This window comes from Acomys russatus, chromosome 3 (genome assembly GCF_903995435.1).
Source record: "Acomys russatus chromosome 3, mAcoRus1.1, whole genome shotgun sequence".
Taxonomy (NCBI): domain Eukaryota; kingdom Metazoa; phylum Chordata; class Mammalia; order Rodentia; family Muridae; genus Acomys; species Acomys russatus.
Genome location: NC_067139.1, coordinates 10,287,388 through 10,311,849, shown reverse-complemented (window position 1 = coordinate 10,311,849; position 24,462 = coordinate 10,287,388). Strand labels below are relative to the sequence as shown.

Below are 24,462 nucleotides of genomic sequence, written 5' to 3'. Positions count from 1 at the left end.
CTACATCTTTTCCTGCCTCACTGAAGAACTTCAGGCTGTCATCTTAGTTTCGCTTTGTTTTTTATTGTTCTCATGACAAGCCAAGAAATGCATGCTATAGGATTACCAGAAGTTCCACCAGGCTTTCTGAAGCAACTTAGAATACAGTGTCCTGGTTACCTGCTTCACAAGGCTCACCTCCAACATTGGTGCAAGTGTCTGCTGACCATGCACAATGGAAGGTTAATACAAGTTGGAGGTGGCTCTCAAACAACACAGCAGTCAGGCTGTAGCCTGGAGGCAGAATGTTTGCTTAGCATGGGCAAGGTCTTAGGTTCAATTCCCAAGATAGAAATGAACAAAAGGGCACCATGCTACACACCTATAATCCTACCTACTCTGGAAGCCTAGACACGCATGTAAATTCAAGGGAAGCCTAGGCTACAATAGCTTGAGGCTAAGCTTAGAAAGATCCTGTCATCAACGTAATAGATGGATGATAGATAGATAGATAGATAGATAGATAGATAGATAGATAGATAGGGGGTTAACTCCATAGCAGACCACTTGCTTCGCATGTATAAAGCCTTGGGTTTAATCCTATCACAAGGGGAAAAATGAAAACAAAACAGACACATTTTTAAGCCAGACATGGTGGCACACACCTTTACCCAGCACTCAGGAGGCAGAGGCAAGATCTCTGTGAGTCTCAAGCCAGTCTGGTCTACATAGTGAGTTCCAGAACAGCTAAGACTTTATATAGAGATATCCTGTCTCAAAAAAACCAAAAATAATGACATGGCAAGTCCAATATGGCAACTGTTTGTCTTCCAGGAAGGCCTCAGGCTGGAAACATGACCCTGGGTATTTGTGACAGGTACACTGTCAGGAAGGAGGGTTCCTTGTGAGCTTTGAACAGAGATTCATACAGAACTACTTAGAATCTTCTCACACTGAACAGAGACTTGAATGGGTCTCAGCTAGAAAACACAAGGCCATGAAATAGGAAAATAAGAGAATGTTCCATCCAATCTTGCGTGCCCAAAGCTACATCTCTGCATTTCTGAAAATAGTCTAGCAAAGAAAGGACCACTTTTTCCTTAAAATATATAGTGCCCCTTACATACCTTTGAGAACCCATATCTTACCAGTAGAGTACTGCCCACATGTCATACATATTATAGACAACAACTGAAAGATGGCATTAATTTAAACCTTTAAGATAGAATTTGTATTACCTCAGTATTGACAGCTTCCATTGGTCTTTTCTTGATTTCTCCTATGTCCAAGTAACTAGAAGGGAAGAAAAAGTAGGGGTTGCTTTTACAGGTTTGAAGTCAGTCATATAAAAATGTTTAAGCATTATTGAAAAGTAAAGCCAGTTATAGGAAATGCATAAGCCTGAAGCAGAAATCAGTAGGTACTAGAGTTGTTAGAATGGTGTTTGGGTGGCCTCACCAACTACAGCTGAAACATCTGTCCAAACACCAAAAGAATTAAAGTGGTGGAAATGCATGCTTTGGTTATGAAGCACTGCTCCCTTAGTACTAGTTTCTCACTCTGGACTGATTTTCTCCCTCTTTGTCTTCCCCCTCTCTCCTCCTCCCTCTTCTCCATCTTCATTTCTCTACCCCTGTCTCTTCTCCCCACCCATGACTTCTTACTTCTTCCCTTCTCCCTTTCTCTTCCATTATTTTAGAGACAAGCTTTTATATACAGAAAGCTTGGCTCGAACTCACCTAGTTGCCAAGAGTGGCCTTGAATTTCTGATCCTCTGGCTCCTATCTCCCCAGGGCGGAGACCACAGGCATATGCCATCACACCTGCTTTAAGTAATGCTCAAACTCAGCGCAAGCAAGCACTCTACCAACTGAGTTACTCTCTAGCTATTTAACATAGCTCTATTCTCGGAATCCTATAAATTTTATTAATTCCATTAATTACCAATGTTAGGTTGAAGGAAATAGTGGAACCCTGGGAAAGACAGACTAGGGTGTCAGAGTAAGACCTGGGAAAGACTGGGTAGGTTTCCCAGTGACACTGAGGTGCCCAGCCATGTGGGGTAGGCATTGGCTCAGCTTACAGGCAGCTTGGGGCTGGTTAACCTCTGAAACCCTTCCCATTTCTTTTCATCACAGATACTAACTAGTGGCCAGTGCCCAAACACAACCTGAAAATGTATTATCTTTGTCAACATCAGGGGATTGGCCCATCAGTGTGATCTACTTCCAGTTTTAAATGCTCCCTAATTTGTCTTATAGGTTTTTTTAAAAACCTAAGTAATTATTTTAATATAAAAATATAAGTCTACCTTCTAATTTATAACCACGATTAGGGACTCAACTATCTTAACTACTGTAGCAGAGAAGTTGTCAAAAAAAAAAAAAAAAGTTTATTCACATGATAAAGGTGCCTGCCATCAAGCCTGACTGAGGTTCATCTGTGACTATATAGTGGAAGGAGAGAACTGATTCCCCAAAGTTGTCCTGTGACTACCACCCTTACACTGTAACATACACGCACCTACACACATATGCACACAGACAACAAGAATAAATGTAATGCATTGTTGCTACAAGTTAGTGAGTTAGCATTAACTTTGCCTATTGAACTATGTTCACTATTGGCTAATGTTGTTTAGTTTTGTTTTGGGTTTTTTTTTTTCTTTTTGATAGAATGTTAGTTAGTTGATGTGAAAATGAAACTCTATTTCTCTATCCAAATAGCAATTGTGTGAGAAAGTGTGAACAACAGAAATGAATTGGGTCATTTGTAAATTTCCTAGAGGTATTTCTGTCAAGAAAATAAAATATTCTGTTGTCTACAGGAGAATGCTTCCTGGTTTATATTCTAAATGGCTCAGACCTCATAGGTTAATGTTGGCGAGACAACTCCAAAAAATGTATGAGAAAAGTTATAGAGGCGTGTGCATGCGTGAGCACTTGGATGCGTGTGCTCAGTCATGCACGTGCTGCAGCTCACTCATGGAGGTCGGAGAACAATTCTGTAGCGTGGGTTCTCTCCTTCCACCGTTACATAGGCTCCAGGGGTCAAACTCCGGTCACAGGCTTACACCCATAAGCACCTTTACCCTCTGATCCATCTCACTGGCACCCCAAGAGAAGTTTTGAGAGAAATACTCCCAAAAGGTGCTGTACAAGAAAGGTCTAAAACCTACCCGAACTTTAGGGATGTGTCAAAAGTATTAGAAATGTCTAACTGAAACACATCCCAGCAGGAAATTGATTGTCTCTTTCTGACAAGTATTTTGCTCTCTTCCCTAACAACAATATGGCACACTTCAGACTCTTCTGTTCTGCCAGTCTCTTTGCTTGTTACCAACATACAACACGAAGCTTCAACATAGTAAGCACTTAACTCTTCTAGTGTCTGTCACTGCAAGCACCAAGAGACTGACTGCTACTTCAACACCGGTGTCAGCATGGAAAACTAACCATGGGGACTCCAATAGCAAACACAGGTCTTGTGTGCTTACGTGTGAATTAAAAGCAACAGTTAACCCTGCAGAGTCCATACAATTAGAAAATAATCACAGGAACTAGATTTATAGCAAATATTTTTTTAAACTTTTTGCTATCTGGGGACCAAGATAAATTTAAATTAAAATATTTCTATTTCAAAGCTATAGAATATAGGATTATCTATACTTCCACAATTCCATTGGTAGATACAATCAAGAGAAATGAAACATGTTAAACAGATGTTCACAGAAATAGTCTTCATTAATAGCCCCAAAGTGAATAACCCAAATATCCATCAACTGCTTAATGGGTAAAGGAAAATCATTAGCTCCATATCGTCAGAAACTACTCAGCAGCACAGTGGCACTGACACATGCTGCAGTGTGGATGAACCTTGAAAGTGATACAGTGGCAAACAGCAGACACTTTACGTCCCATTGTTGCACTATTCCATCCCATAGGTACAGGTGGTTGGCTCATGCCTGCAGAAAGATTTGACGATGGGAGGTGTCAGTTTATATAGGGGAAGGATGGAAATGTGGTAAAACGGGTGATGGTTCCCAACTCTGGAAATCGCCGAAATGGGTGGATTCACCAAAGTATATGTCAGCAAAGCCTTAAGCCACTCATGGGATGGAAGAGTTTACCATCCTGTCCACTCCTGACAACTTTCAGCTCCCAACTCCCACAGAAATTTAAAGTACTTTGCTTACTGTGCGTGCACTTTTACGATGTGCATTAAAATGATCACTGTGTAGGTTGGAAGTCCTCAAAGGTGAGTCCACTCCACGGATCTTAAGCTCTGTTGCTAATTCACAGAAATGACTGTGAGCGAGTTTCCTGCCAACAAGTGACATGCAGGTCCGAGACAGATATGTGCACAGACACAAAAGCCTGGACTTTTCCAAGCATTCTGTGACTAGCACAAACACCCCGGATACAGGAAGAGGGCACAGCGCCTGGCTGTGTGTATTCAGCTTGCAATGTAGGAATTCAAACAATGAAGAGCAAAGTCCTAACAGAGCATCCAATCCTTGGAATTTATTCATAAGAACTTTTTTTTTTTTTAGGCTAAAGGGATGGCCTTGAATAAAATAAATAAAGTAAAACGAACCTGTAATCCCACACTTGGGGAGGCTGAGGCAGGAGGAGGACGGCAGATAGTTCGAGGCCAGAGTGATCTAGTGAGTTTCAGGCCGGCCAGCACTACAGAGACCCTAAGAATAACAAAATAATCCTGTTGTTTATACACTATCTAGCCACTCATTTAAAATCTGCACCTACTGCTACTGGAGTAAAATTCCTTCTCTGGTTTCAACTCTACCTGCAACTAACTGCCAGCTCCTTGCCAGACCCATCCAGAGGTCGCCTCCTACCAACCACACCCCGAAGCGCGCGCAGGGACGCACTGACTCACTTGAGTTTCTTAAAAGCTTCCTGGCCTCCAGCCACGTAGTTGCCCCCGCTCTCGATCTGGTCCAGCTTTCTGATGCGGTGGCCGGTCCTTGGGGTGTAGATGTTCCTAACCGCCCCAAAGGGCGCCTGCACGCCACCCGTCACTTCCTTGAGGAAGACTTCGAAGCTGGACACCTTCTTCTCATGAATGACGACGCGGCGCCCGGCGAAGAAGGGGTCCCCATTGCGGTACACCAGCACACTTTTCACTACCGGCAGCGACAGGTGGGTAGACTTGGCGCTGGGACCGTTCATCTTCCCCCGTGGAACCGCCGGACCCGCTAGCAAGCACTCCACCGGCCTGCAACACCAGCTCGTGAACCGCCTCCTACAGGGACAAGGAAAGTCACCCGCAGATGATGAAGGGCCAGCCTTGCGGGGACAGCCTTGGCTGGTAGCAGTTCAAGTAAGGCGCGGCACCGACGGCCAATCAGAGCCCACAGGCTCGCACACCTGTATCCCCCCCCCCCCCCCCCCCCCCGCCCCGCAGCATCCAGGTGTGCTGTCTGGGAACCTGCGCCCGCTTGGGCTTTAAACCCCTGCGCGAGCTGGGACAGGAGGGACAGCGGCGGACGCGCGCGCACTCAAGCGCGCGCACACACGCACGAGAACTCAAGTGCACATTATTAACATGGCGAGATTCAGTGCCTATCATCACATCTGCGTTGTTTCTCGCAGTAGGTGCAGATTCTCGTTCTTTCCCTTGGCTTGCACTCTAATACCACCAGCTCAATCGTTGTCCCCCAAAAAGCCATTTCAGATCCCGACTAAGGTTGCCGGGATTTTCCTTTGAGGAAAACGAAATGTTTTAAAAATGTATTCAGAACTTCGAGTGATGTGGCGCTCGTCTGTCATCCTAGGATTAGAGCGGCTGGGACTGGAGGACTGCCTTGAGTTCGAGGCCAGCCTAGACTACCTAGAAAGTTCTGGCCTATAGCCAGTTCAATTATAGTCAAACTAAATTAATATCAATAAACTAAATAATCTGCACAGAGAGAGACAGCTCCTGAGTCCAAGACCCCGGCGCTCCTCTCTGGCCAGCGCCGCCCAGTGGCGAGGCTGGGGTGAGCCCTTGGCGATGGTACCTACCGACACTCGGGCGGGGGGGGGGGGGGGGAGCTGGGGGAGGGGCTCACGTGGGGGCGGGGCGGGTTGCAAGCTCAAGGGCCAGCACCACTGTGAACCCTAGGAGGCCGCGCGTCTCTAGCACCGATCCTCCCGCCGCGGCCGTTGGTGTCTTCTGAGGGCCCGCCTAGGCCCGCGGGGAGCCCAGTTTGTTGTTTTTTTTTTTTTTCTCGCTGTTTCCATAGCAACTGCTGCCTCGCGCGGAGAGCTAGCCTGTGAACTAGGCCTGGAGAGCGCCTGGCGCCCTTGTGTTTCTCTGGCATCAAAGTCGTAAGGGGGTTGGGAAGGAAGTTACCATGTCAGTGTTGTGCCAGAGTGGTGACCCGCACCCGGCTTAGGTAGGTGATACTCTACAGTATTTTCAGCCACTACTATTGTAACAAATGATTTAAAGGGGATGTTTACAAGAAGCCTTGCTGTGCCCACGAGCTTGCATCTACACTGGCTGTGTCGAGTCCAGATGGAGTCGAGATTTTAATCAAGAACTTCAGTAAAGCCACGGTTAGTGGAGCTCACCTGTAAGCTCGGCACTAAGAGAGCAAAAGGCAGGAGGATTAGCGGCGAGTTCCAGGCCAGCCAGGAACAGAGTAAGCCCCTGTCCCAAGAAAACTAAAACAAGCAAACCAACAAGAAGGGGCGTGGGGGCTCACACACACACACACACACACACACACACACACACGCGCGCGCGCGCACGCGCGCGCGCCAACATTAAAAGATGAAGCGGCGGATGTCTATGAGTTCAAGGCAGCCAGTTACATACGTCGTTTCAGGTTAGCTGGGGCTACATAGTGAGACCCTCTCTAGAAAAGATTCGAAACAAAATTCAGTACAGCTGCTTAGTCCTGTCCAGTTTGGGAAATACAGATATTTATGCTGACACAAACCAAACCACTGTTCCCCTTACTGGTGCTAAGTATTTTAAAATGCTACATTTTAAGCGGGCATTGCCTTTTGAATAGGAAATGCCCCCATAGTGTTTGAAGACTTGGTCCCCAGCCAGCGGAGTATTTGAGGTGAGTGTGGAACCCCTAAGAGGTAGATCTTAAGGTTTCAGACTTTCTCTCCAGTCTCTGTTTCCTGAGTCACATAGTTGTGAACAAGCAGCCACCATCAGCTCCTGCCACCGCCATGCAACCACATGCCACTGTGGGTCCCTAGCATGGTGAACTGTAGCCCCTCAAAAGGTGAGCCAAAATAAATCTCTCCTTGTTTCAGTTGTTTCTTGTTAGGTATTTGGTCACGTAGATGAGAAAATAACAACAAACAACAGCCAACAACAAGCAGGTATTCCTAATTCATTATAATTGAGTAAAAATACTTTTAAAAAACTGTACACAAAGCACTTAACAATTTACCAAGGCACTTTATACACATTGTCTAATTTAATGCTCACAGCCATCTTCAGATACAGAAAAGAATGTTCAGAGAAACTGAAGCAATTTGCCTGAAGTAAGTTGCACTCAAGGCTCCAAACTCAATCTGCCCTATTGTAGCACTCCCTTGACTATGCTGACGTAACATGGCCATGTGGGGGTTGCGATACGAGACAGAACAATTGGGGCTTCATTTGGTTTGGCTTCTTTGAGAAAGAATCTCATAAGGCCCAGGCTAGCCTCAAACTTGCTATGCAGCAGAGGATCATCTTGAGTCTCTGCTCCTCCTGCCTCGATCTCCTGGATACTGGAATCGCAGATGTGCCCTGCTTGTGCATGAGGCGCTGGGGGGTCAAACCCAGGTGCTTCATGCATGGCAAGCACTCTACCAACTGAGCTACATCAGGAGCCACAGAAACATCTCAATTAAAATCATAACCCGTAATGGTGCCTTGAAAAATTGGCAGCTTTTGGGCTGGAGAGATGGCTCAGAGATTAAGAGCACTGGCTGTTTTTGCAAAGGTTCTGAGTTCAATTCCCAGCAACCACATGTGGCTCACTACCGTCTATAATGAGATCGGGTGCCCTCTTCTGGCATGCAGGCACACATACAGGCAGAATACTGTGCAAACAATAATAAATAAATGTTTATTAAAAAACAAGAAAGAAAGAAAGAAAGAAAGAAAGAAAGAGGAAGGAAGGAAGGAAGGAAAACTGGCAGCTTTCAAAGTGCCAGAGAATAGAATAATGCAGAGAGAATAGGGCATGGAAATTCTGTTTCTGGAATACAGAGGTGGAAGGCCTGTGGGAAAAGCAGCTGTGACAAGTGAGCTGAGCACTCAGATTTCCAACAGGGTCAAGCTCCCTGCTGCCCACACCAGCCCCAGGGCAGAATGAAAACATGCTCCCTGCTCAAAACGTAAGAGCTTCCCAAAGGCAGGCATAGCACTAAATGAAGCCCAGGCCCACTGTACTTTTGGGTGTGGGTCACTTGTCACCAGTCTGCCAAGCCACCATCTGTATCTTCTGCTTTTCATAATGGTATCTCCAGTTGGAATTTACCTCCGGAATCCACTCTTGGTTACGGAGTCACAGGGTAAAAGCTTACCTTCATTTCCCACTCCCTGAACCAAATAAAAGGGGGAACAAGGGCTGTGTGTCCTGCTCTGTGAGTTTCGGGGGCCAGGAGCTGTTGCTACATACTCCTGCCACCTTGGGTCCACCTGCTACCGTGTCTTACCATGATGGATTGAAGTCTCCCGAGAGCAAAATAAAACCCTCCTCCATGAAGTTGGGACAAAGCAATGAGAAAGCAACACACCTTTTCTTTTCTTTTCTGTTTTATTTCACTAACTTATGCAGATTACATCTCGTTTGTCATTTCTTCACTTGCATCTTCCCTTCCCTCTCCCTCCCTCTTCCATCCTATTCCCCTCCCCTAGGTCTGTGTCCCCCACTATAAAAGCACAGCCTGACAGGTCTCTTCCTGGTAGCCTGCTTACTCTTCCTCTGAGTGTCACCAGGTCTCCCCACCAAGAGGAAGTGCTTAAATAGGAGGAGGCACCAGAGTTCATGTCCTGAGTCAGTCCCTGCTCTCCACACAATTGTAGAGAATTTGCTGTCCATTGGCTAGATCTGGATACAGGTTCTAGGTTTACTGCACGCGTTGTCATTGGTTGGTGCAATAGTTTGAGTGACCCGCCTGGGTCCAGATCCACCAGCCTTAATGGTCTTCTTATAGGTTTCTAGGAGCCTCTGGATCCTTCTATTCCCCGTTCTTCCTTACCTCTCTCACCTAGAGTCCCAGTAGGAAGTCCCAGTATCTATCCCAATCTCCAGCTAAGTGGAGACTTTCAGGGGACATCTCTGTTGGGCTAGTGTCCAATTTTAAGTGAGTATATGCCATATGTATCTTTCTGGGTCTGGGTTAACTCACTCAGGATGATCATTTCTAGTTCCATCCAGCACACATTTTCTTAAAACATCCTCTTCACCTTTGATCCCTGTGGTGCTTTCAATACCAGTGGCCCCCACAGGCCCATAGGGAGTGGCACTACTAGGAGGTGTGGCCTTGTTGGAGGAAGTGTGTCACTAGGCGGTGACCTTTGAGGTCCCAGGAGCTCAAGCCTGGCCAATGTGGCATTGTCTTCCTTCTGCCTGTCTATCTGGGTGTAGTACTCTCAGCTTCTTCTCCAGCACATGTCTGTCGGCAAGGTGCCATGCTTCCTGCCATGATGATAATGGACTAATCCTCTGGACTATAAACCAGCTTCAATTAAGAGTTTTCCTTTATAAGAATTGCTGTGGTCATGGCGTCTCTTCACAGCAATAAAACCCTACACTGAGATACCCCCTTTCTGTACAAGTGGATGCCCCCTACTCATTTGCTTGAAGCTGGGACTTGAACACTTCACTTCCTTATACATTCATTTAATGGCCAACTGCAACACAAAATAACAGTCAGGCTATCTTAGCCTCTCGCTCCTTGCCCCTTTCCTTTGCTGAATTGGTATGGAAGTTCTTTTGTGATGTGAACCCCTAATGGTGAGGGGGGAAATGGTCTCAGAAGACAGAAAGGTCAGCCAAGCCCTGAAGTAGCAGAGTGAGAAGCTGCTCTCTGCAGAAGGGTGATGCAGTGTGCGAGAGTACACAGAGACGCGCAGGGAGTCTTTCTAGCTTCTCACGAGTGTGTAAAAGGTATGGAAGATGGGCAAGATGGCCCAAAAGGATATTTAAGGAAGTTTTGCTGCACACTAAAAGTGCTGCCAGACTCTGGCCACCTCCTGGAGTGTTTTCTATTGTGTTTTTCTGCTGGCACTACACATCCAAACCTACAGTGTGCATTTGTAAGTGTCCTTCCGCCACCCAGATTTGTCAATCCCACCTCCTATGTATTCGTAAATTCCTTTATCCCATCCCATTTCTACTTACCAAAAGCAAGCAGTCTTCCCCTAAAAAGTGACCCTATCTCCAGTTTTGTTTCTCTATTTTCTGTTCTCCAGCCAGCCTGAAAGACTGCTGAAAAACAAATTTATTCCTTCCCCACTTCCTGGCACATGCTGCTGCTGGTGCCAAGTGGAGGCACAAGCATTTAACCCCAGCACTTGGGAGGCCGAGGCAGCCAATTGATATGAGTTTCAGGCCTTGGTTTGCATAATGAGACCCTGTCTCAGAAAAACAAAACAACATCAAACCCCCTGAAGACGCTTTCCTTCCCAAGGGTGGGAGAGTAGGGGGATAGGGGGTGGGAGGGATGGCAGGGGCAGGCATGGGTCTGGGAGGGGTGAAATGTGGCCTCCTCACCCTCTCTGCCCTCCCATGGCCCTCCCTGTACCTCTCCAAACCCAAAGCTCCACTCTCCACTTGCTTTAACATCCCTTTGGGCTGCGCTTTCTAACTGCGGTCCTCTCCCAGTCTCCATTTATCTGGCTCTCTCGAACCATTGTGTCAAACCTCTACTTAAATATCATCACCCCAGAAAATAACTTCTGTGCCACTCCCCAGATCAGGATTTGTTCCTCCATCATTTTTATCAACTATAGTTATGTCTTTGTATACTGATAGGTTTAATTATAAATCTTCACATAATTGTATGCCTGGTCTTAGGACCGTATGCCTGTGTAAACCTCCTGAGGGAAAGCATTGTGCCTGTTTTATTCCACCATCTTCCCAGTGCCTAGCACAGTAAGGAACAAATAATTATTTTGTGAATGAACAGAAAATATCCTATAAAAATTAAGAAAAATAAGCTGGAAAATGTTCTTATGCCACAAATTTCAGTTTTAGGCAAATGAGCATTCAGTTACAAGAGTTTTGAGGGGGTTCTAATTCTGTTGTTTTTTTTGAGTCAAGATCTCACACTACAGGGTTTTTGTTTGTTTTGTTTATGCTAAAATTAATAGTTTGGCTTCAAATAGAAAACACATCACTGTGTGCATAAGGAATGAAACACACAGAATAAGCTCTCCTGCCCAGGATTAAGGTGTTGTTTTGTTTTATTTTGTGCTGAGGGTCAAACTTGGGCCACACACATACACACTCACATATTAAACACACTCACATATACATTCACATACATACACACATACATACATACACGCACATATACACACTTACATATTAAACACACACACACATGTACTTTCACATACATACATGCATGCATGCATACACACACACACACGCACATGCACATGCACACACACATAGGGCAAGTCCTCAACCACTAAGCTAGGATCTTAATGTTTATGCAAAACAATAGAAACATGAATGAAATATGGAGCCAGATCTTACCCTTACAGAGTGTTATGGCTTTTCACATCTCAGTCTCTGAATGAGCAAGAACTTTGGTTTTCTTTTATTTTTAACTTATGCTTTTCTTAATTAACTAATTGATTTAGTGTGTGTGTGTGTGTGTGTGTGTGTGTGTGTGTGTGTGTGTGTAGAGAACATTGGATCCCATGGAGCTGCAGTTACAGGCAGTTGTTGACCACCTGACGTGGGTACTGGGAACCAAACCTGATCCTCTGAAGTACAGCAAGCTCTTGTATGGCTGAGCCATCTCTCCAGTCTCAAACTAAAACCCAGAGCCTCCTTCACAGAATGCAAACTTTCTACCAAGTGAGTTATAGTTCTAACTCAAGACTATATTTCTCAGATATACCCATGGGTAATGGTTACTGTTTCAAACAGGACCTAATGCCTCTTGTCAAGTTAATTAAGTCAGTCTGATAATAGCTGAACTCTTGGTTGATGTATTAGGCTGTCTACACCAGCCTTGGAAATGCTGGTGCCTGAATCTGTAGGGTGCAGTCAAGATACACAGCATGCATGAAGCCCTGGGCTGGACCCCAGTGTCTGGCTCTAAGAAATACTGTCCTCATCTCTTCTATGAGACTCTGTATTAGTTTACATCTTCCTCCTCCCCTCTCACGGTCCTCACATCAGCTTAGACTTAGAGATAAATGAAAAGGACTTGTTCTACGGAGGGGGCATAATGTTAATTAGTTAAAAAAATTTTAACTTGGTGTGATTGTAATGAAGAAGCAAAGGTGAGATGATTTGGTCTCAGTGAGAGAAGAAGGTGGAAGGATTCAAAGGCGCATGGTCTCCCACACAGGGCCTGGCCTGGAGACAGAGAGAGTCCTGTGGCCAAGTGATGAAAAGCGAACAGTGCCCAGATGGCAGAGCCCTATCAGCAAGGACCTTGAAAAGCGAGAAAGAGAAAGCGGCAGAGGCTGCTGAGAGGAACCCTGGCTCAGGGTAATCAACATCCCCTCTGAGGAAAGGAAACCCAGACCTCACGAGGTTTCAGAGTCCCTGGGGTCCAAGGTCATCTTGGAGAAACATTCCTGCTCTATCAGAGCTGACCCTGGGCAGACACATATGTGCTCTTCCTTATCTGATGGAGATAGCTCCCTGGATTCTGGCATTCCTGGGAACGGGACACCTGGGCTCCTCACTGGGCTCACTGTCCTAAGCTTCTGCATCTGGGCTTGGATTTCCCTGGAGCATGCTTCCCAGTGGAATAGGTTTAGAAACCCTGTGAACCTTATGCCCAGAGGCCCCATTAGAGTGTGTGGTGACCCAGAGATATGACTGTGCCTCAAGAGCAGTCCATGGAGGAGCCCCATAGATGGAACCACAGGAGACAATCACTCACTGGGGAGTACAACTCAAGGTGGGCTCCGGTGTAACACCTGCATGAATGGAGCAAGCCAGTGGAGAGGGTTGAGCGGGAAACACTGTTTCTTGCATTACTGGGGTCCATCTCTCAGAGGTAGATTAGGATACACAATATTATTATCCAACCTAGGAGCATAAGCCGTGCTCCAGCCAGATCTGGACATCAGTCTCCAACGAGCCAATTAAAACAGCCAAATGAAACGTGAAAAGAGAAAGAGCATTTTTAAAAATTTCTCTTCAACTTTTTTATTATGTATTCACTTTATACCCCAGTAGTAGCCCCCTCCCTCCTCTCCTCCCATTCCCACCCACCCTCCCTTATTCCTCAGAAAAAGAGAGCCCCCCTACCCACCCATTCCAGCTCATCAAGTTGTATCAGGACAGGCAATCCTGTCAGGGGGATCAAAAAGCAGGCAACATAGTCCATGTCGGAGACAGCCCCCACTCCCCTGACTAGTGGACCCACATGAAGTTACCCATTGCTACATCTACATAGAGGACCTAAGTCCAGTGCATGCATAGTCCTTGGTTGGTGCTTCAGACTCCACACGCTTTTATGGGCCCTGGTTAGTTGGCTCTGTTTGTCTTCTTGTGGAGATCTTGTCACCACCAGGTCCTTTTATCCTCCCCCACCACCACCACCACCACACACACACCGCACTTTTCCACTAGATTACCTATGCTTCACCCAATGTTTGGCTGTGAGTCTCAGCATCTGTTTCAAACTGCTGCTGGGTGGAGCCTCTCGTAGCCTCTCATAGGACAACTCTGATAGGCTCCTGTCTGCGAGTATAGCAGAGTATATATATAGTGTCAGGAGTTGGCTCTCTCCCAAGGGGTGGGTCTTGAGTTGGGCTAGGCAGTGGTTGGACATTCCCTCAATCTCTATTCTATCTGTTCTATCTTTATCCTTACATGTCATGTAGGTAAGATAAGTTTTGGATCAAAATTGTTGTGGGTGGGTTGGTGTTCTCCTCCCTCCACTAGGAGTCTTGTCTAGTTAAATAGAGAGAAGACCAAAGATATGAACATCTGAACAGTCCTGGTCAAGGTGTGGCCCCACCCACCACTGCCCGTCATTGAGATTCAGTCCCATCCTCTAAGATGCTCTGACAAGGTTATTAGAACTGTGTAAAATGTCTTCCTAGGAGACAGGTTACTAGAATTGCTGGTGCCTTTTCCTTCTCACAGTATAGGGCTCCTGGGGAAAATCCCTTTCTTTGGGGGTCTGCTATTTCAATAGTCTGATAGACTAAGGGACACAAATGTCTCTTGTGATTATCTTCATTCAGGTCCTCACTGTACAAATATTGTTTTCTCTGTGCGCAAGGCCCAAATGCCAGTCTTCTGTTTAACGAGAGCTGTCTTGTCATTCACCTGAGCCAAGCCCTTGTTTGCTTCATCAGAAAGGCCTTCCTCATCGTCCCGTGTAGACTGGTTCCTGTACCTTGCTATCTGTCCTGCTCAAAGCATCAGTTGCTCTGAAATGCCCAGGAAAGCGGGGGCACCATCTGTTTTTGTCATTGCTCAGTTGAAGTGCTTAGAGCAGCCTGGCACATAATTGGTGCTCAGCAAATGAGTAACTGTGGCTGTAGGAAGGAGATCGAGGAGGAAGGAGTGGAAGTGAGAGAGGAAAAGAGGCAGGAGAAAGGAAGCACTGTGACTTGACTACATCTACTTCAGAATTCACACATACCCAGGTATGTCTGGCACATCGTTAGGTAAACAGAGCGAGAGTATTTGTGGGTGTTGCTGTTTCATTTGTTTTTGGAGATAGCTGGCTTAGGCCTCACTATGTAAACCAGGCCGACCTGAAAATCACAGAGCTCTGTCTCTGCCTCTAGGGTGGTGAAATTAAAGGCTCATGACCTGCTTTTATGGAAAGTGTAGTTTAATGGGAATCTTGGGCATCTTCTGAAGAAACAACTCCAATCTGAAGTAAGAGTAAGTGTTGTAAGCTTGGCCATGGGAGAAGGGCACTCCTCGTGTGAGCTTCCAATCTCTCTGAGCTCATGGGGATTTGGACACAGAGTACAACTTGCATTAAATATTCAATACAAATTCTCCAATGCAATGGACAAAGCTGTAGTAGCTGTGTAAATTATAATGTAGAAATGGCCGGGACCTTAGAGGCTGACTGTCGCAGGGAGCTGAGTCATCTCAGCACTTTGCTCTGGGCCCTGAAGACCGCTATGGCACTGGACAGGAGACAGGATCACTTCCAAGATAACAGCACTCAGGCGTCGGTACCCAGCTTCACAAGCAGTGGATTGCTCAGTAGGCAACAGTGACAAAGGCAGCAGAGCCCAGGATGAGGGGCATTCCAAGCTGTGCAGACGAAACAGTAATCAGGGGGCCTGTGGAAAGCTTATGGGATGTTTGTACTCTTTACATGTGGGAACAAGAGCTTAGTGAGCTGTGCTTACTCATTCTGACCCACCTTACTCAAGGCCTGAAAATGTGGGAGCCTGAGAAACAAGGCTGAGACAGGAGAGTCTCTAGGGCTTGCTAACTAGCCACTTCAGTCTCCTCAACAAGCTCCAGGCCAGGGAGAAACCCTGTCTCAGAAACGGAGATGGAGAGCAATTAAGGACGACAGCCAGTGTCACCCTCTAGCCTCCTCGGGCACACACATGCATGTGCATGCACACATACACAAACATATACACACACTAACACACATATGTATGTATTAAAAAGATATATAAAAATGGCCCATAGTAATACTTATAAAGACACATTAGAGATGATCATAAATATCACTGAGGTCTTCAAGAGGCAAAACTCGACCCAGATTCAAGAAGCAGAATGGCGGCTCCTTCTCTAAGGGCCTCTTGGGGAGCATGTCCTTAATGAGAGCTCTGACTGACAGGCCACTTGCAAACTACAGAACTCCTTGGAGGGAGTCCTCAGTGCTCCAAGCTTTCTGGAGGCATTTAACTAGCCACCTGGAGGATTCTCCTATCTCTAGACAATTATTTCACAGCAAGCAAGAAAAGATTGCCCACGGTTTCAACCCGTGGTCAAATTCATCTGTCAATAAACACATGAGAGGAGCTCGGCAGCCACAAGTCCGCTAAGAACAAAAGCTTGCCAGACATCCCGATCATGCCTGTAGTCCAAGAACTCAAGAGACTGAGGCAGGAGGATTGCTGAACAATCAAGGCCAGGCTAGGCTATTCTGGAGCGGGGGGGGGGGGGGGGGGGGGGGTGGGGGGGGCAGGGGGGGTGGAGAGAGACAGGGAGCGGGGAAAGAAGAAGGAAGGAAAGGTTAGGGTGGCCTGAGGCCCTGAATTAACTCCCTAACAAACACAGAAATCTACGCAAGGGGGAGCTGGGGAGATTGCTCAGAGGTTAAAGTCACTTGCTGCTGTCGAAGACGACACAGGTTCAGTTCCCGCACCCCACATGGAGGCTTACACACAGATTCAGTTCCCGCACCCCACATGGAGGCTTACACACAGGTTCAGTTCCCGTTCCCCACATGGAGACTTACACACAGGTTCAGTTCCCGCACCCCACATTGAGGCTTACACACAGGTTCAGTTCCCGCACCCCACATGGAGGCTTACACACAGGTTCAGTTCCCGCACCCCACATGGAGGCTTACACACGTGTATAACTTCAGTCCCAGGAGGCCCAACACCTCTCTCATCTCCCAGCCCAGGGAGCTTACAGGAATGCCGTGTACATACATAAATTCAGGCTCACATGTACACACAGAAGATATTTTTAAAGCAGAGTAAGATTGTACATATCAATAATTCCAGTGTTGGGGAGGTAGAGACAGAAGGATCCCTGCCAGTCTAGACAAATCGGTGAGCCCCAGGTTCAGAGAGAGCTTCTATCTCAAAAAATAAGGTGGAAAGCAATTGAGGACGCCGTGCGCATGTGCGCGCCCACACACGTACAGACACATATAACAGAAAGATGGAGGGAAAGGAAGGAGGGGTGGGAGGAGTGCTCCTGCACCACACCACACAGTATGCCAACGATGTGCTCTAGCTACAGAGGTCTTGTGTGAGCGATTTTCAGAGTCTCCACTCTGAAACGGACTTGTCCAATATACACTGGCAATAACAGTGCGCACACACTGCTAATACATTTGTCCAATTACTAAGATCAGCTTCCGTTGCATGGGTGCTCTCAGGGCAACTATAGCCACTTTACTGAAGGGTCGTTCTACTTTCAACAGAAGTACTTGGGTCGTTTTAGCTGCTGCACATGATTCCTCTTCCCTATCTTTGAATCTGGGCTGCATTCCCTCACTAGCTGGGTCTGTTTCATGGCTACTCTACCAAAGCCTTATTTTCCTCAATAAAGTAGGCGAAGAAATCCACCCATGTTAGGTAAAGAGAAGTAATCAGCACATTGCGTTTGGAGGCGTATCTGACGTGCAGTGTGTGCCAAATTAGTAGGTTTTTAATTGGTTGGCTGGTTTTGCTTTTTTAGAGACAGGGTCTCAATTAGCCCAGTAACCGAAGATCTTAAACTCATGATCCTCCTGCCTCCGCCTCCCAAGTGCTGTGATATCAGCAAGATCCACCATACTGGGAAACATCTCTCTTTTAAAGATAAATCTCTCTTCTTCATTGTCCAGGTAAGTGTGGTAAATACTAAGGATTACATGTAAGAGATTGGCGGGCTTCCATGGAATACAAAAAAGCAGGGCTAAGCAGCCCCTGCCTTAGATTTTGTCTGAAGCCAGTTGCCTCTCTTAGTGCTTAGCTCCTCCCGTTTGGTTCCCTCAAGCCACCCAACCAATGAAGCAGCATCCTCTAAGCTGTCAGAGAGACCCCGTCCCCCTCTGTGACTAATCCATGACAAGAGGTAAATCTGGCTTCTTGGCTCTGTGGAAGGCAAGTTCATTCTGAAGCCTAATTTAAATGTCAGGAATCAAGTTGACTCTGGGCTGGGTGGGCTTGACTGAGTTCCCACCCTTTCCTGACGCGTTTCTTTTCTGTTCTCAGAATGACTGTAATGCAGTATCACACACAACGGGGGTACTCGGGATGGGTGTGTGCTGATTAGTTTTTTGTCAGCTTAACACCAACTGGGGAAAACCTCAACTGAGAAAATGCCTCCCTCAGATTGGCCAGTAGGCAAGGGTGAGACATTCTCTTGATTAGTGATTGATGCGGAAGGGCCCAGCCCACTGTGAGTGACATCATGCCCGAGCAACTCAGCTTGGAAGACAAGTAGCACACTGTGAGTCTGGAAAACAAGCTAGTAAGCAGCGTTAGTTCGTCCATGACCTCGGCTTTGGTTCCTGCCTGTGGGTCTCTTCCTGTCCTGAGCAATGGACAAAAAGCTTCAGGTGAGATAAGTTCTTACCAGCACAAGCAGCTTTTAATCGTGATTTTTTTTTTCAGCAAGAGAAAGCAACCCAGGATGTGGATGGGAGGGGAGTGGCCTCCTTTTAGTTTTGAGATTCTCATTATTCTTTAGTGCCAGCCAAAACTGGTCATGGTGACACACACCTGTAATCCCAGCACTGAAAAGGTAGGGGGGCAGGAGAATCAGGAGTTCGGAGTCACCCTCATCTACATAGCAAGTTCAAGGCTAGCCTGGACGATGTGAGAGCCTGCCTCAAAAAGCCAACCAACCAACCAACCAGCATCAGAGTCTGGAGAGATAGCTCAGCAGTTAAAGGTACTTGCTGCTCTCTGTAGAGGACCTAGCTTCAGTTTCCAGCATCCACATGATAGCTCAAAACTATCTGTAATTCCAGTTCCAGGAGGATCCAATGCCCTCTTCTGGCCTCACTAAGCACAAGGCATGTATATGGTGAACATACAAAGCAGAAAAACACTCATATACATAAAAAAACAATCTTTCAAAAAGCAACCAGCATCAACTGTACTGCGATGATTATGTCTGACTCCATCATTGTATCAGTATATTACTATTAGAATGGAGATCATGCTTGCAGTCTCAGTATTCAACAGCAGAACGGTCATGAGTTCAAGGCCAGCCAGGGCAGCAGATTTTTTTCTCAATAACTAAACCAAAGCCTTTTAATTTTTTCTATTTTAGATATCTGTTTTTGACTGTTAATGTTTCATTCATGGTTTTCAAGGACATTTCCCAGTTCAATAACGTTTGCTGAGGTAAAAATGGAACTGTTATTCTGCACATAAAAGATTCCGTTTTGTTTGCTTTGGGGCCAAATGACTTAGGTCATGGTAAATTTAATAAATAGAAGACTCATTATAAAAATCACCTCCTGCCGGGAACGGTGGAAAAAGAAGTTAACCATTACAAGATAACAGTTCTGCAGCAAATTACATCACTGATACAGAAGTTATTGATTAACTGAGTGCAGCTTCTAGCATTAATGGAAAGGATGGCCTTAGTGAGCTGTGTGGTACTGGTGCCATTCTGAGCCCGGGAATTCTAATTTAAAAATCGGATCCAGAACATGATTAGCTATGAAGTGGCATTACAAAGGCCGAGTATCTACTTACATATATTGATTGTTAACTTAATGATAAACTATAGCAGATCCTCTGATTGTAAACTGTGGTTCTGTTCAACTTGCCAGTTTTACAACCCTTTAGATACTTGCCAATCACTTTTCTTTTTAAAATTATTTCTTTACACTTTATATCCCGATTATAACTCCCTCCCTCATTGCCTCCTGACCCAACCTCCTTCCCCCATACCCCCTCCCCCTCCCCTAGTCCTCAGAAAGGGGAACCCTTCTCACCTACCATTGACCTCTTTCTATCAAGTCTCGTCTGGGCTATCTGTATCTTCTTCCACTGTGGCCTGGCAAGGCCACCCCGCCAGGGGGAAGTGATCAACAAATGGGCACCATGTCAGAAGTAGCACCCACTTCCCGTATTGTGGGACCCACAAGGAGACTGTCCTGCCTATCTACTCCATCTGAGCAGAGGGTCTAGCTCCTCACCATGCATAGTCCTTGGTTGGTGCATCAGTCTCTGCAGCACACACCCCAGCCAACTCCTGCCACTCAGATCTTCCCAATCACTTTTCAGAGGAAACCAGTAGCACCCACTGGACTAGATTTGGAAACCTCGTGTTCCGTCTGGGATGCAGCTTAGTGGTAAGGCTCTTGTCTAACATGCACAAAACCATAGATTCAATCCTTAGTACCACAGAAACAAAAATAGAATCCTGTCTTCAAGTGTATCTGTTAGTAAATGTAAATGTTTTAAGAATGTTTGAGTCAATTTTGAAAAATAGAAAGGACAAATCAAGATAATATCAGGAATTTACTCAAGGCAGAAAGAGGACAAAAAAAAAAAAAAAAAAAAAAAAAAAAAAAACCAAATTACTCACTTCCTTATCCTAAGATGCACATTTTAAGCACAACTTTACATCTAAAGTAGGACGTGTTGTGCACACGAAGCCTCACCCATTAACTTGTCAAGTGCCTTGGCAAAGCAATAGTCATGAAGCAGTTATATACACAAGCCAGAACTTGGGCCCTGGCCACACTACCACGACATTACCCAGTTATGAGCATGCTCAGTAATGCATATAGGGTTTTTCACATGTGGGTGTTATACTGGGAATTGAACCAGGGCGTTATACAGGCTAGGCAAACAGTTTACCACTGATCTGCATCCCCAGCCCTGGTACCACACACACAAACTCTGACTTAAAACTTTATCAGCTGGCACTTATCAAATACATCCACCTGTGGGATCCGGTGGTATATTCAGTTGTCCGCGCGAGATGCAATGTCCATTAGACCAGAGTGACACTGCCTCGGCACTGAGTGTGTCTCCAGGTAGGAAACACTGAAATCACTTTTGAAATAAATAATCGCTGTCTGTGAAAAGTTTCCCCTCCAAATTAAATGCGCTTTTGTTTTCATTGATGATTTCACTTTTAAAGTGAACCTTGAGGGATGTAACTCGACTGCCTCCAATCCCAGCCCTCAGAAAGATCAGAAGTTCAAAGTCATCCTCCCCTACAAAGACACTTTCAGACTAATTTGAGCTACATGAGACCTCATTTTTTAATTTTATTTATTTTTTTCTTTTTTATTGATAATAGTCATATTGCATCTCAATTGTTATCCCATCCCTTGTATCCTCCCATTCCTTCCTCCCTCCCACTTTCACCCTATTCCCCTCCCCTATGACTGTGATTGAGGGGCACCTCCTCCCCCTGTATATGGTCCTAGGGTATCAAGTCTCTTCTTGGTAGCCTGCTATCCTTCCTCTGAGTGCCACTGGGCCTCCCCATCAAGGGGATGTGAGACCTCATCTTTTTTAAGGTAAAACAAAAAAATGTGGTTTTTAAAGATTACCTCATGAGGGCCTACAAAACGGATCATCAAGTAAAGACAATTGACACATAAGACTTAGGACCTGAGTTTAATCCCTGGAATTCAGCTTTAAAAAAAAAAATAAGACAGTTGTATATATGTAAAGGCAGAACTCCTGCAGTGAGATGAGAGATGAGGTAGGAGCATTGCCCCAAAGCCAGCTAGACTAGAGTACGCAGCACGGCATAGACAAACAAGAAAGACCATGCCAAGACAGGGTGGAGGGAGGAAACCAACTCCCAAAAGTTGTCTTCTGACCACCACATGGACATGTGCACACGAATAACAAGAACAATAAAAGAAAGTATGTTTAAGTTAACAAACATAAACACAAGGAACAGTGCTCCCCCTTGTGGCCAAACTCTCCAAACAAGGGGGCGAGGATGATCTTGCAACTTCGGAGACCCACACAAGCCACTGACTGCCGTAGATGTTGGATTTAAACAGAAAGATGACTCAAAAAGTTGAACCTTTGTCGGATACAGTGGCGCATGTCTTTAATCTAAGCACAGTTTTAGGGGATCCAATGCCCTTTTCTGACCTTTGGGAGCACCAGGCATGCGTATGATGCATGGACATCCATTCAAGCAAAACATTCAGACGTATAAAATAAGTAAATACAAAAATGCACTTCAGGTGAAAAAACATAAGGGTAAATTTTAATAGTGGTGGGGTCTGGCACTAGTAATTTTGTGAATTTTATTCATTCATTTATCTATATTGCTAAACATTAATTGCACATCCATATTTATAGACATGTTACTCACAATAGTCAGGAAACTGAGCCAGTGTAGATACTTATTAATCGATGAATGGATAAAGAAAATGTGGTGAATATACATACATACATACATTTTATGCTGCAGTGGAAAAAAATGAAATCATGACCTCTACAGTAAAATGGCTGCAACTGGAAATCATTGTGTTAAGTGAAGTAAGCCAGACTCAGAAAGACAAATACTTGCATGTTTTTTCCTCCTATGTGGAACCAAGATTTAAAATTATATGTGTGTGTGTGTGTTTATGTATTATCAATTATACACCTATTTGTTTATTTTTAACTCATGAAACCATAAAGGGAACCATGAAAGGAGAAGGAGATATGAAGGAAAGTGGGGAATGAGAAGTGGAGTATGCTAAGGAAGCAAAAATGGAGACTGGGTGAAGAAAGAACCAGTTTGGGGAAGGGGTACAAAGATGGGGGGAGGGACAGATGAGAGCAGAGTACTGACACACAGGGATGAAGACTGTATGCTGAGCCTAAAATATTCATTTTAAAATTAAAAACACAACTGAACAAATTAATATAATTCCCTGTGGTATTTATACGCATGCATAAGTGTGAGTTTTGAAATCTTATGTTTTTTTTCTTTTTTTGCCCTTGAATTGAACATAGATTCTTTCTCATACAATAAATTCTAATTATAGTTTCCCTCCTTCTATTCCTCCTGGTTCCTCCCCGCCTCCCTTCCACTTGGAATCCACTCCCTTTCTGTCTCTCATTGGAAAAAAACAGGCTTCTAAGAGATAACAGCCAAAAATAACAGAATAAAATATAAGTTGAAGTAAAAACTATCGTACTAAAGTTGAACATGGCAACCCAACAGGAAGTTAAAAGTCCCAAGAGCAGGCATAAGAGTCGAAGACCCGCACTTTCTCATACTTGAGAGTCTCATAAAAAATATTACACTAAAAGCTATAAAATACACAGAAAACCTGGTGCAGACATATGAAGTCTGTGTGCTTGTTGTTTCAGTGTCTGTAAGCTCATATGCACTTTGCTTAGTTAATCAGAGGGCCCTGTTCTCCTGGTATCCTCTATCCCCTCTGGCTCATAAAATCTTTCCACCTCCTCCCCTTTGGGATTCCCTGAGCTATGCAAACCCCGACCCAGATCTAGCCAATGGACAGGACATTCTCCACAGTTGAGTGGAGAGTGGGGTCTGACTTTCACATGAACTCTGGTGCCCCATATTTGACCACGTCCCCTGGATGGGGAGACCTGGTGGCACTCAGAGGAAGGACAGCAGGCTACCAAGAAGAGACTTGATACCCTATGAGCAAATACAGGGGGAGGTGGTCCCCTTCAGTCATAGTCATAGGGGAGGGGAGTAAGGGGAAAATGGGAGGGAGGGAGGAATGGGAGGATACAAGGGATGGGATAACAATTCATATGTAATATGAATAAATTATATTTTTTTAAAAAAGAAAGCTAATCCAGGTCCTCTGTAAGAGCAACAAGTGTTCTTAACCACTGGGCCATCTCTCCGGCCCATACTTCTCTCTCTCTCTCTCTCTCTCTCTCTCTCTCTCTCTCTCTCTCTCTCTCTCTCTCTCTCTCTCTCTCTCTCTCTCTCTCTCTCTCTCTCTCTCTCTCTCTCTCTCTCTCGCTCTCTCTCTCTCTCTCTCTCTCTCTCTCTCTCTCTCTCTCTCTCGCTCTCTCTCTCTCTCTCGCTCTCTCTCGCTCTGTTCTGACACAGGGTTTCTCTGTGTACCTCTGGCTGTCCTGGTAGGCCAGGCTGGCCTTGAACTCAGAGATCCACCTACCTCTGCCTCCCCGAGTGCTGGGATTACAGGCGTGCACCACCACACCTGGTCCATGCTTCCATTTCTTAAAGGTTTCATCACCTAAGCACTGATACACTGGGCCACGCTTCCAGCACAGATACCTATGGGGGACATGTGCAAATCGTATCCAAACTGCACCAGGTGCTAACCCAGTAGTCTCAACCTTCCTAATGCTGCAACCCTTTAATACAGCTCTTCATGTTGTGGTGCGCTTCCCCCAACCATACGATTATTTTTGTGGCTACTTCGTAACTGTAGCTTTGCTACTGTTGTGAGTCATAATGTAAGCATCTAGTATTTCCGATGGTTTTAAAGGACCCCCCACGAAAGGGGCAATTGACACCCACAGGTTGACAGTCACTAGGCTAACTCCAAATAAACCAGTGTAGTCTCAACGTGCTTTTGAGTATGTTGGTGGAGTGGGGACGGTCATGTTGTCACACGGGTTTAGAAGTTTTTCCAACTCTGGGTCTCACTAAGCTTCATGAAC

At 45.5% G+C, this 24,462-nt stretch overlaps 1 protein-coding gene across 1 annotated transcript in view; it reads right to left on the bottom strand.

Moving 5' to 3' along the window:
- Positions 1–5,374, bottom strand: part of Dcdc2 (doublecortin domain containing 2) — a 159,965-nt gene extending 154,591 nt beyond the window's left edge. The window contains exons 1-2 of the mRNA XM_051169394.1: positions 4,879–5,374; positions 1,218–1,272 (exon numbers count right to left, since the gene is read on the bottom strand). Of these exons, the coding sequence (XP_051025351.1) occupies positions 1,218–1,272; positions 4,879–5,171 (348 nt within the window). The 5' untranslated portion in view covers positions 5,172–5,374. The remainder of the gene's footprint in view (positions 1–1,217; positions 1,273–4,878) is intronic.
- Between the last annotated feature and the right edge of the window lie 19,088 nt (positions 5,375–24,462).